Source organism: Cetorhinus maximus, chromosome 3 (assembly GCF_964194155.1).
Source record: "Cetorhinus maximus chromosome 3, sCetMax3.hap1.1, whole genome shotgun sequence".
Lineage (NCBI taxonomy): Eukaryota > Metazoa > Chordata > Chondrichthyes > Lamniformes > Cetorhinidae > Cetorhinus > Cetorhinus maximus.
Window position 1 is genome coordinate 39,104,112 of NC_135881.1, and position 13,599 is coordinate 39,117,710.

The 13,599-nt window shown below is 41.4% G+C and overlaps 1 protein-coding gene across 7 annotated transcripts in view; it reads left to right on the forward strand.

The window, feature by feature from the left end:
• pard3aa (par-3 family cell polarity regulator alpha, a) overlaps positions 1-13,599 on the forward strand; it is an 815,271-nt gene that overhangs the window by 500,074 nt on the left and 301,598 nt on the right. For all 7 annotated transcript variants that reach the window (XM_078537538.1, XM_078537552.1, XM_078537545.1 and 4 more), the window contains exons 8-9: positions 3,603-3,728; positions 4,117-4,499. In XM_078537538.1, the coding sequence (XP_078393664.1) occupies positions 3,603-3,728; positions 4,117-4,499 (509 nt within the window). The remainder of the gene's footprint in view (positions 1-3,602; positions 3,729-4,116; positions 4,500-13,599) is intronic.

Below are 13,599 nucleotides of genomic sequence, written 5' to 3' on the forward strand. Positions count from 1 at the left end.
CCCTGCCCACTGTCTCACACTCACTCACTCACACTCTCTCACTCCCACATACACCACGGCACTGTCTATTTCCTGTGGCCTGCTGCGAGTTTGCCCTCCCAGGACCCACCAAAACTTCGTTGTGCTTTAGCTCCCCGGGCACCTACCTCGCCACACCTTTGCTTCCCTTGGGCCCAGCAGCCCTCAACACACTCATGCCCACTGGTGCCCGCTGCTCCTCCAATCGTAGACTGTTTCTCTCCCTCATTTGCTGCTGATAGGCTCACTGAGCCTATCAGCAGCAAACTTGGGAAAGGAATGGCCTGTGATTGGAGGAGCAGCCCCTTGCAAAATCTTGAAATTCACTTACTTGCATTTTGAGCTTAGAGGCCAGCCTTACCAACTTAAGAACAGTGACTCCACGGGTCACATTGAGGTTGCGGCCTATAGGCCGCCAGTTGGACAAGCCTGATCTAGAAGGACAAAAGTAGCAGACACATGAGAACACCACCACCTCGAAGTTCCCCCTTTAAGCCACTCACCACCCTGACTTGGAAATATATCGCTGTTTCTTCACTCTTGCATGGTCAAAATCCTGGAACTCCATTTCTAACAGCACTGTGGGTGCACCTACGCAACATGGACTGCAGCAGTCCAAGGAGGCAGCACATCGCCACCTTCTCAAGGGCAATTAGGGATGGGCAATAAATGCTGGCCAAGCTAGTGACGCCCACATCCCGTAAACAAATAAAAGAAAGAATTCCATTGTTCAAACAGTTGAATTTTGCCCGAGGCAGTGGCGGGGGAATGAATGGAATTGGTGGGAGAGTAAGGAATTTGTGGCGAGGTCCCACAACAATGGCATCAGTCTTGCCAAAGTTAAACTGTTGAAAATTGCAGTTCACCTTAGTCTGTATATCAAACGAGCATCAGCAAACAGCAAAATAACAACAGAAAATTCTGGATGTGCTTAGCATGTCTGGCAGCACCTGTGGAGAGAGGAACAGAGTTAACATTTCAAGGCATCTTTAGAACTGGAAATATTGCCGATATAATAGGTTTTATAATAATAGGATATAATAGGAACAAAAGGGAATACCTGTGATTGGGTGGAAGGCAGGAGAGGTTTAATGACAAAAGAGTTCATGGTACAAGGGGGACTGGTAATGGGACAAGTAAACTCTGGTCATTTGTTTGCTCTGTGTTCTCAGTCCTTTATAACGGTGATTGCACTTTATAAGTAGTTAATTAGTTGTGAAATCTATAAAAAAAGCAAGTTGGGTACTGATTAGATCCTTTCATGTGCTGTGACAATGCACTATTGCACAATTGCTTCTGTTTCAATATTTCAAAATATATATATCTGACCAGTAATTAAATTTATGCACTTGCTCTTAGTAGATGTACTCATGTGCTGCCATTAGACTTCATGACCAGCACTTTGTAACAATGCCCTCCTTTTGCGGTCAGAGGTGAAGGAATGGCACTTGCTCCTGACCTTGAGAAAAGCTGCCCACAAAATTTTTTGCAAACTCTAGAGCAGATTTCCTCTTCTCTGATGTTAGCTTGAATTTGCCACCTTCCGTAGGAGATCTGTGACATCCAGGAATTGGGAAGGCAGCATGGAGGTTAATCAGCCAGTTAAACTGCAGAATTCCCATTGAAATCAGGGAATATGAGTCACAGTTAAAGCATTGTACAGACAACAAAATATAGTTTATGGGATTGAGGGAGAAACTTAAACAACAAAACACAAACTATTTAAAAAAAAAAGTTTTCATTTGTTTAAAAATCTGCAACATTTTCTGAAGTTCCATACTTTGAATACCGTGTGACAGTTGAGTTGATGACCATAAGATGTTAACATGGATTAAGCTGGTAGTGACATGTACACATTCTGTATTATGTCCAGCTATGATAAGCAACTCAGATATTGCTTCAGTCTCAGTTCACCACAATACCGTTATCACATTTCCCTTTTGTCATCATTTATGAAGAGGGATAGGAAACATTTTACTTTGGAAGCAGCTAATTGACTTGTTTCTTGCACTTTTAAGGTCCAACTTAAACCATCAAATGCTTTATAAAAAATCATTTCTGTTTCCCTGATGCTAAATCCCACCAGGAGATATAATTTCTGAGTTGTTAAAAGTAACTTGGTGATGTTTACACTAATTATGTTGTAACAGTAAATGTTCTTTGATACCAGTTTAAAATAATTTTACATCAGATAAATGATTATCTACATTGAGGGTCCAGGTCTCACACCTTCACTGAAAGATGTTCGGTAGTCTCCCTACAATTGCACTTAATAGGATGGCTGAAATAAATATTTAATTATTCAAAAGTAAAGTTTTACTTGCATTCTACATTCTTTTATTCACACTCCATGCTCTCTCTTCCCAGATTCACAAGCAATTATCATCTTGTCATGCATTTTCTGCCCAGAAATGGGTGAAGTTGAATAGATCTTGGGGGCAGAAATGTTACTGTAAAAATACCACTTTAACTCAATAAGACCTTCACTTTGAACTTTTGTTTGGTTTTCTGTCTAAACTTGAGGAGGGGGGCATATTTTAAATGAGCATGCACAGATGTCTGAACTCAGCAAGTAAGAAGTAATAATGGCAAAAGCATTTATTGCAAGAGAAAGAAGTTCATTTCTACATTATCTTATATCTTCAGAATACCTCCCAAGTGCTTCATAACCAGTGAATGACTCTTGAAGTGCAGTCATACAGCAAATGAAATGCACATCAAGTTGATCTGTTTTTGATGGTGGTGTAGGAAGGAATGTTGTTTATAAACCAGGAGAAGTCCTGATCTTCAACCAGTGCTGTAGGAATATTTTGTGCCCACCTGAACAAGTAGATAGGGCCTCAGCTTAATTAATATCTCTTCCTAAAGAAAGCACCTCCAACAACACTCCAATACTGTAATGAATTGAGATTGTGTGCTCAAGTCCTGGAGTGCGATTTCAGTTATTAACTTTTTTTAAAAATTGTATGTGGGACAAGGATTTCATTGGCAAGGCCAGCATTTATTGTCTATCCCTAATTGCCCATGAAAATTCCATTAGCTGGTTATGAAAGTATTCTTCACATTGGGAAAAAGCTGGAAATTCCATTTTCCTGTGTTTTAGGTTTAGATGTACAATAGGAAGGGGTGATTTTTTTTGACAGCTTGGGATAAAACCCAAATTTTCCAAATGCTGTTTTCATAGAAGCCATAGAATTGTGATGATTATCTGAAGCTTTTAACACACAAACAAGTTGGAATATGTTAAATTCAACATTAGGCGCGGTATAAGCATAAACTGTAATATTGTCACTTCGGTGAAACATTGAAATCTTAAAATACTTGAAAAATGTAGATTTCTTTCATAATACTTGGTGGGAAAGTAGTAATTCCAGTGGTAATGTTATCTTACAGTGAGAAGATTTGAGCTACACTGGAGTGTGCTAACTCCTTTTAAATCTAATGAGATTTTCTAAAGGCAAGTGTAATGTAAATGTAATCACATTGCAGTAGTAGTTGAAGGGGAGAGTATTTTGCATTTCATAATGTTTTATGCACTGTATTTCAAAGTGCGAAATGAAGAGCCGTGATCATTTTTTTTGTAGGACCCTGGGCTTACTGGTGAAGCGCCTGGAAAAAGGCGGTAAAGCTGAACGGGAGAAACTGTTTAATGAGAATGATTGTATCGTCAAAATAAATGGTGGTGATTTGCGAAATACACGATTTGAACAGTACGTATCTTGTCTATATGGTGCACATTTAAGTATAAATCCTACAGTAAGATATACCATACCTTCTGTATATTTCACAAAAAGCATATGAATTGGTTGTTCTCCCTTTGCAATATAATTGCTTGTTGAAATGTAATTCACTTTGCAGTTTTGTTTCATGCGTTCACATTGACAGGTGCGTAACTGTTAATCTCGCAGCCCACATCAGTAATAAGTGTTAGTTGCTGATGTAATTAATACTTTTCTATCCAGTTAATATTTATGCAGTTGCTGCATTTGCATAAAAAAACCCTTCCATGCAATGTAATTAATGATGGTAATTATGTTAATAATCTCTGTTAAGACTGGCAGCCTTAATTTGTTAATTTCCCATCCTTCCTAAATCTAGAGCACAACATATGTTTCGCCAAGCCATGCGTTCACACATTATTTGGTTCCACGTGGTCCCTGCAGCAAATAAAGAGCAATACGAACAAGTTTCTTTTGCCGAAAAAAATACCTATTATTCCAATCGAATCAACACAGATACTCAGCCCATTGATCGAAAGAGTGCTATAAATGCAAGCTTTGATGAAACACCACAGAGGTTATCAAGAACAAGCACTGAGACCGATCACACTGCTTCTTACTCTCATCTACCTCACAATCAGAACTCGGTGTCAAAACCTCCGACAGGACAGAATCTAACTCCCCAAAGATTGAGTTCTACACCCACCACAGGATTCAGCACCAAAAAAGTAGGGAAGAAACTCAATATCCAATTGAAAAAAGGTAAGAAAATAATATGTGCTGTATGTGCTGCTGATCACCAAAGTATTGAAAACATTCTGCTTTTATTGAATTCATTGGAAGGTTTTAAGGAATTTTGTGCAACTGAAAACATTCAAATTCCAAGCTTAATAAAGCTGGCAAGAATCAATCCAAGTGGTCACATTAAAGCCATGACTGTTCAGCAATTTTTCTTCCTTTACATTTTAAAACCTGAGAATATCATAGTTGGACAGGGATATTTTCAATTTTTGTATGCAATTAATATTTGAGACAAAAAACACTAAATTAACCCTTCTATTCTTGTACTGCTTGCATTGTATTACTTCTATGTGGTGTGATGTACAGTTTATATCTAGTCCTGATACAGTGAACGATAGTGATAAATCATGCCAGAAAGCCACACAACAATAACTCGCTTTTACATAGCACCTTTAAGATGGTGAAACATCCTAAAGTGTTTCACCAAGTAGACTCCGATACCGAGGAGTACTGAAACACCTTAAGTGATAACTTGGAAGGAACTTTTGAAAATTGAAAGCAATAGCAAGGTGGGATTTGAAACCCAGTCAGTGGGACTGGGGTCACTGGGGAAGGGTGTTAATCATGAACCAGTTGAGTTTTTGTATAAACCCAGCAGCCCACAAAATACCAGGTTTATTGAATTAACTTTTGCAATTTAGTGGGATTTGAATTTACAATTTTGGGTTGCCAGTCCAATATTTTAACCAGTATGCTGTTTATTTCTGGGATGGATTTTGCTGTCTCATTGTTCAGTTGGATGAAGTTTGGGTATGTAATCAACATGGTAGATTGATGGGCTGTCAATACAAAGATGACTGTATAGTTGAGGGTGATGGTGGAGAGGTAGAGCAATGTGTTATGAAAATTGACCATTTGCTGTGGATAATGCTGCCAAGGGCCAACATGTAAATGGGGAGGAAGGAAAGACTAGCATTTATATAGTGCCTTTCAAGACTGTTTGACGTCTGAGTGCTATACTTTTGAAACGTGGTCACAGTTGTATTGTAGGAAATGTGGCAGCCAATTTTCACATCGCAAGCTCCCACAAACAGCAATATGATAATGACCAGATAATTTTGTTTTTGTGATGTTGATTGAGGGGTAAATATTAGCCAGGACACCAATAATAACTCCCCTCGCTTCTGTTTGAAATAGTGTTCTATGATCTTTTATGAGCATCTGAGAGGGCAGATGGGTCCTCATTTTAACATTGCATCTGATAGGAGATGGTATGTCAGATAATGCAGCACTCCCTCAGTACTGTACTGGAGCGTTAAAATTGATTTTTGTACTCAAGTCCTGGATTGGGACTTGAAACTACCACCTTCTGACTCAAGCAAAGTGCTACCAAGCAAGGAATTGTAGAAGAGCTGAGCATGGAGCTGAGTAGTTTCAACACATTCAGGATCTTGCAGAGCAAATGGGGGTTAGCTATATGGTAGCTAGATGAAGGTCCAAGATTAAATGCCTGGTTCTTGCTAAGTTAGCTCAGATTGGCTACAGTGGAAATTTGAGGGCAGTATTACAGTTGCCCTCAGCATGATTGGGCTATGGAGAAGAAAAATAGTTGAGATTTTAACCCTTTCTCCAGTGACCCTTCACATACTGCATAGGTATTGGATATTGGGTAAGGACAGGAAGGGGCTCAGTTGTAATAAGATTAAACATGCTTTAGACACATCAAATAAGCATCTATTTGGGCAAATTCATGGTGGGTATAACCAGCATTTACGTAACCATATCTTGGCAGGAGCTAATGTTTTCAGAAGGAGAAAAAGTTGATAAAACAAAGTCATTAAAATGAATTGATGAATTTGTACGTTAAAGACATAGTGAAAATTGTATTTGAGTACAAAGAATGGCTGCAAAACAAGTTTTTTACATGTAAAAAACAATTGAGATTTACAGAAGTTCATCTTTCCCTTCAAATGAAAAACTTCAGCTCTTTAAAGAAGAATATGAATGTTCCATACTTCAGTGAGGTTTATAGGTCATTGTAGAAATTTTTGGTTGATCCCATTCTCGTGTTTTTGTCCCTGATCTCACTTCATTTCTGCCCAGTTAAGAAACTGGTAAAAACTATTCAGTGGTGTGGTATTCAAATGAGCCACCTAAACGTCAGTGCCCAGTACTATGAATGCACAAGCCACCAATACCTCTTCTGGTTGGAGCCATTTGTAAGCTCAGTTGACATCATTTCCCCTCAGACAGTGATCTCCCAAACACTAATGTTGTGACTTCCTTTCATTACCCCCAAATACAAATAGCTTCTTAATAAATGGATAATACAGAAAGTTGCAAAGTTATACAGTAGGTTGAGGTTCTTTAACTTCTAACACTTCAGTTTGAGTTAATTCCAAACAAATCGGATAAAACATCTCCTCTACTTTACAAGCGGTCATTGACATTTGTGAAATTGATATGGTTAACCTCAGTCTAATTTTGTGTGGGCTCAAATGCACAGTGTTAAACTATTCATAGAGGCAGTGGCAGTAACCAGTGTGGCAAAAGTGTGATAGAAAACATAAGATTGTGGTAAATGGCTGTTGTTTGGGGTGGCGATGGCATAGTGGTATTGGATGAGTTATCCAGAGACTCGGTAATGCTCTGAGGACCCAAGTTCCGCCACGGCAGATGGTGGAATTTGAATTCAATAAAAATCTGGAATTAAAAGTCTAATGATGACGATGAAACCATTGTCAATTATTGTAAAAAGCCATCTGGTTCACTAATGCCCTTTAGGGAAGGAAATCTGTCGTCCTTACCTCGTAAGACCTACACATGACTCCAGACCCACAGCAATGCGGTTGACTCTTAATTGCCCTCTGAAATGACCTAGCAAGCCACTCAGTTATATCAAATGGCTACAAAATCACAAAAAGGAATGAAACTGGACGGACCACCTGGTATCGACCTGGGCACCTGAAATGACAACGGCAATCTCATCCCTGTGGACCCTACAATGTCCTCCTTACTAACATCTGGGGGCTAGTGCTAAAATTGGGAGAGCTGTCTCACAGACTAGTCAAGCAACAGCTTAACATAGTCATCCTCACGGAATCATACATTACAGATAATGTCCCAGACTCGACCATCACCATCCCTGGGTATGTCCTGTCCCACCGACAGAACAGACCCAGCAGAGGTAGCGGCACAGTGGCATACAGTCGGGAGAGAGTTGCCCTGGGAGTCCTCAACATCAACTCTGGACCCCATGAAGTTTCATGGCATCAGGTCAAACATGGGCAAGGAAACCTCCTGCTGATTACTATGTACTGCCCTCCCTCAGCTGATGAATCAGTGCTCCTCCATGTTGAACACCACTTGGAGGAAGCACTGAGGGTGGCAAAGGTGCAGAATTTGCTCTGGGTGGGGGACTTCAATGTCCACCACCAAGAGTGGCTCAGTAGCACCACTACTGAGTGAGCTGGCTGAGTCCTAACGGACATAGCTGCTAGACTGGGTCTACGGCAGGTGGTGAGGGAAAAAGATACTTGGCCTCATCCTCACCAACCTACCTGCCGCAGATGCATCTGTCCATGACAGAATCAGTAGGAGTGACCACCGCACAGTCATTGTGGAGACGAAGTCCCAGCTTCACATTGAGGATACTCTCCATCGTGTTGTGTGGCACTACCGCCGTGCTAAATGGGATAGATTTTGAACAGATCTAGCAATTCAAGACTGGGCATCCATGAGGCACTGTGGGCCATCAGCAGCAGCAGAATTGTACTCGAATACAATTTGTAACCTTATGGCCTGGTATATCCCCCACTCTATCATTACAATTAAGCCAGGGGATCAACTCTGGATCAATGAAGAGTGCAGGAGGGCATTCCAGGAGCAGCACCAGGCATACCTGAAAATGAGGTGCCAACCTGATGAACCAAGAGCACAGGATCACTTGTGTGCCAAACAGCATAAGCAGCAAGTGATAGACAGGGCTAAACGATCCCACAACCAATGGATCAGATCTAAGCTCTGCAGTCCTGCCACATCCAGTCGTGAATGGTGGTGGACAATTAACAACTCATTGGAGGAGGAGGCTCCACAAATATCCCCATCCTCAATGATGGAGGAGCCCAGCACATCAGTGGAAAAGATAAGGCTGAAGCATTTGCTGCAATCTTCAGCCGGAAGTGCCAAGCGGATGATCCACTTCGGCCTCCTCCGGAGGTCTCCAGCATCACAGATGCCAGTCTTCAGCCAATTCGATTCACTCCACATGATATCAAGAAACAGCTGAAGGCACTGGATACTGCAAAGGCTATGGTCTCTGACAATATTCCGGCAATAGTACTGACTTGTGCTTCAGAACTTGCCGTGCCCCTAGCCTAGCTGTTTCAGTACAGCTATGACACTGGCACCTACCCGGCTATTTGGAAAATTGCTCTGGTATGTCCTGTACACAAAAAGCAGGACAAATCTAACCTGGCCCATCAGTCTACTCTCGATCATCAGAAAATAATGGAAGGGTCATCACAGTGCTTGGGCTGACAAGTGGCAAGTAACAGTCACACCACACAAATGTCAGGCAATGGCCATCTCCAACAAGGGAGAATCCAACCATTGCCCCTTGATGTTCAAAGGCATTTCCCTCACTGAATCTCCCACTGTCAACATCCTGGGGGGGTTACCATTGACCAGAAACTGAACTGGACTAGTCCTATATATATTTTGGCAATAGAGCAGGTCAGAGGCTCGGAATAGTGCGACGAGTAACCCACCTCCTGACTCCCCAAAGTCTGTCCACCACCTACAAGGCACAAGTCAGGAGTGTGATAGAATACTCCCCACTTGCCTGGATGAGTACAGCTCCCACAATACTCCAAGAAGCTTGACACCATCCAGGACAAAGCAGCCCGCTTAATTGGCACCACATCCACAAAGATTCACTCCCTCCACCACTGACACACAGTAGCAGCAGTGTGTACCATCTACAGGATGCACTGCAGGAATTCACCAAGGTTCCTTCGACAGCACCTGCCAGATCCATGATCACTAACATCCAGAAGGGGAGCAGATAGATGGGAACACCACCACCTGGAATTTCCCCTTCAAGTCACTCGCCATCCTGACCTGGAAATATATTACCGTTCCTTCACTGTTGCTGGGTTAAAATCCTGGAACTTCCTTCCTAACAGCACTGTGGTATACCTACGCCACATGGACTGCAGCGGTTCAAGAAGGCAGCTCACCACCACCTTCTCAAGGGCAACTAGGGATGGGCAATAAATGCTGGCCCAGCCAGTGAAGCCCACATCCCATGAATGAATAAAAAAAAAGGACTGGAGGAGGTGCACTGAGAGCTCCACTAAGGTTTATTACTCGGAGCGCTGCTGTTTGCTGAGCAACATTATGCAGGTTCTCAAAGGTCTAGTCAAAGAGCTGGGCTTTACAGAAAGGAGCTGAGGGAGTTGAAGAAATGGAGGTGTTTTGAGAGGGAGATTGAGTGTGGGGATTAAGCTATTGAAGGCATGGCTAATTATTTTGATGGTGTGAAGGGAATTGGTGCAGAAGGAGGCTGGAGACAGAAATGGAGAGTTGCAGGAAGTTACAGATGTAAGGAGGAGTAAGTCATGAAGGGATTTCAACATAAGATGAGAATTTATGTTTGGAACGTTGGGGAGACAAGGAGCTAACCTGGTCCTAAGTCAAGGACAGAGGCGATCAGTGAGCAGGCTAGGATATGACCCTTTTTGCGCCTGTGTCAGTATTTCTAAAATTATGGAAGGTGATGTCAACTCTCAAATTATCTGTTAGGTCTAGGGTTGGCCTAATTCACAATCTCTATTTTGGTTTTGGCATGGTAATTCTTTACCTCTGGTGCCTCTGGTTCTAAACACTTTATTGCATCATCTATAATTGCCATGGATACTTTCGAAGTAGAGGATGAAATGTGCACCTCTAATTATTCTATTAGTCCTGTTTAAAGGATATGACTCCTTTAACATTAACTCAGGTTCCCAGCGTTTGCTGTTCTCTCCCACTCTGTTTCCTTCTTTGTATAACTGACCTACTGATAATACAACTCTATCCATTTTTTCCTGATTTGTCCACTCTACATTGATCTATTTTCTTTTGATTACATTACATCAGTGTACGCAGCCTAAAATCCTCCTGCATGCAATAGCTGAATTGTTACATCTTGATCTTTATTCCTTTGGCAGTGAAAAGCTTCTTTCAATTATCCAAAGGCACAACTTCATTTCTTTCACAAATCTAACCACCAACTGTAATGCTTCCACCTTTAGACCTCCTTCATTATAAGGAATTTTATAAATAGCAATGCTTTTATACAGTTCCTTATATCAGAATGTCTCGGCGCTTCACAGTGTGAGACGACTTTATTTTGAACTGAGTGATCGTTGTTTTTTAGGTAACTATCTCCCCTGACAAATAGAATCTCCATATTTCTTTAAATCTAAGGCTGCCTCCAAGAAACTTGGCCTCCTCCTGTGCTCTTTCTCCTTGCTAAATTATGCAGTGCTGGAAATCAAGATTCATTGGACAGTATCCTATGTTAATGTATTCTTTCCTGGAGACTCCGATTAGAGGAAATCCTTACCTCCACTTTCTTTCTTCCTAGAACCTTTAAGCTTCTAAATCTAAGCTTGGTGTCATTGGATTGCTATTTACTGTTTTACTTTGTCTTCGCTCATGTTGTTTTGAACCTGTCTTATGAGGAATGGCTGGACAGACTGGGCTTGTTTCCACTGGAGCTTAGAAGAGTGAGTCTTGATTTGACTGAAGTATACGAGGTCCTAAACAGCCTTGACAAGGTGGACCTAGAAGCAATGTTTCCTCTTGTGGGTGAGTCCAGGACTAAGGGGCACTGTTTTAAAATTAGGAGTCGCCCTTTTAGGACAGAGATGAGGAGAAATTTTTTTCTCTCAGTAGGTTGTGCGACTTTGGAACTCTCTGCCTCAGAGGGTGGTGGAGATGGAGTCATTGAATATTTTTAAGGCAGAGGTAGATAGATTCTTGTTAGACAAGGAATCAAAGGTTATCATGGGTAGATGGGAATGTGGAATTTGAAACACAAGAAGATCAGCCATGACCTTGTTGAAGGGCAGAGCAGGCTCAAGGGGCCGAATACTCTACTCCTGTCCCTATTTCTTATGTTCTAATGTTGTTTGTGGTGTCTGCACTCTGGATTCACCCACCACCTTGTTGTTTTCCTCTCAAAAAAGAACTGTTTTGTATATGGCGTGGGAATGCTTGAGTTTAGCTAGTGAAATGTGGTTAAAAAGTTTCATTCCTCAGCACTGAGGAAACGACAGACACCACTGCACATGCGCTGGGGCATGCGAGTGATGGAATCCCAATGAAGCGAAGCGGAATGCGCGCATGCGTACTGCCTCTCCCAACCTTCCAATTCGGAGGGGCGTGCACGTAGACTGGGTGACCTCAGCACTGACATCACTTGCTGTAATGATCACAAAAAAAGAGTTTGCTTTTGCTAATTTTGTTCTTTTTCTAGTCCCCCTTTCCGCTAATTAGGGAGTCTAGGATTATGGGGGTACAGACTAAATATTAGAGCCAATCTTTCAGAAGTGAAATTAGGAAATGCGTCTACACCTAAAGGGTGGTAGAAACTTGGAATTCTGTTCCACAAATAACTAGTTTTTGCTAGATAGATTGTAATTTTTAAATCTGCGATTAATAGATTTTTGTTATCCAGGGGTATTAAGAGATATGAGCTAGGTTGCAGATCAGCCCCAGCCATAATTTCATTGAGTGGCAGAATAGGCTCGCAGGAGCTAAATGGCCATCGTGTTCCTCGATTCTTCCCAATTTGTCTACATCAGGAACATAAAATACTGATAGTGTCAGAACATGGAGAGTTTGAACGTTTTAATGTTATTTTTAGTATGTGTAAAAACGTAATGAAACAATATTTTCTCTTCTATTTGACGGCAAAAATAAAATCCCAAAGTCTTCACCCAGATAACAATTAGAAGGTGGAACTTGCTATCACTTGGAGTTGTTGAGGTGAACAGCATAGAGTAGCTTTTTAAAGGAAAGCTAAGATAAGCATGTGAGGGAGAAAGGAATAGAAGGCTAGATGAAATAGGTTGGGAAGGAGAAATTTTGTGGGGAACACGGGCACTGGTATAGATCAGTAGCCTGTTACTGTGTTGTAAATATTAGGGGAATCAAATCAGAATGTCTCCCTGGTTCACTGAACTTCAGTTTACATGGAGGTTGTGTAACCTGCTACCTGGGGAGAGGATGCAGAACTGTATGAAACTCAAAGATGCAGGTGATACTGGCACAGGAAAGAATAATAACAAAAAAAGCTTTGCAAAACTTACAAAAACAAAGAATCAAAAGTTTTAAGACAATTGCTGAGATCAGCAAGCAAACATGGAAAACATGACTGGGTAATTAAAGGGGTTGGTGAAATATGTTATACAATTGGATAGAAGTAATTTTTACATGTATTTAGCAATAAATAAAAATTAACACAGATTGCCTCATACTCCAAACTTTGTTCCCTTGCTGCCAACTCGATGCCTGTCCCTGGCAGCAGTCTAAGCCTAAACTAGTCTGTTTGCAATATTGGTGTCACAATGATCTCAGAATGAGCTTCTGACCATGTATTTGCACCAGCACTAAACATTGCTCATCTGCTGAAACTCTCATACATGTCTTTGTTACCTCTACATTTGACTATTTCAACACACCGCTAGTTAGTCTCCCACATTCTACCCTCCATAAACTTGAGGTCATCCAAACCCCTGCTGCCTCTGTCTTCACTCACACCAAGTCCTATTCACCCATTACCCCTGTGCTCACTGAACTATATGGATACAGGTCAAGCAATGAATTGATGCTAAAATTTTCATCCTTGATTTCAAATTCCTTTGAGGCCTCAAGAAATAGGAACAGGAGTCGACCATATGGCCCATCGAGGTGCTCCACCATTCAATACAATGATGGCTGATCATGGGCTTCAACTCCATTTTCCCGCCCACTCTCCATGTCCCTTAATTCCCTGGGAGACCAAAAATCTGTTTATCCCAGCCTTAAATGTATTCAATGATGGAACATCCAAAACCCTCGGGGGTAGAGA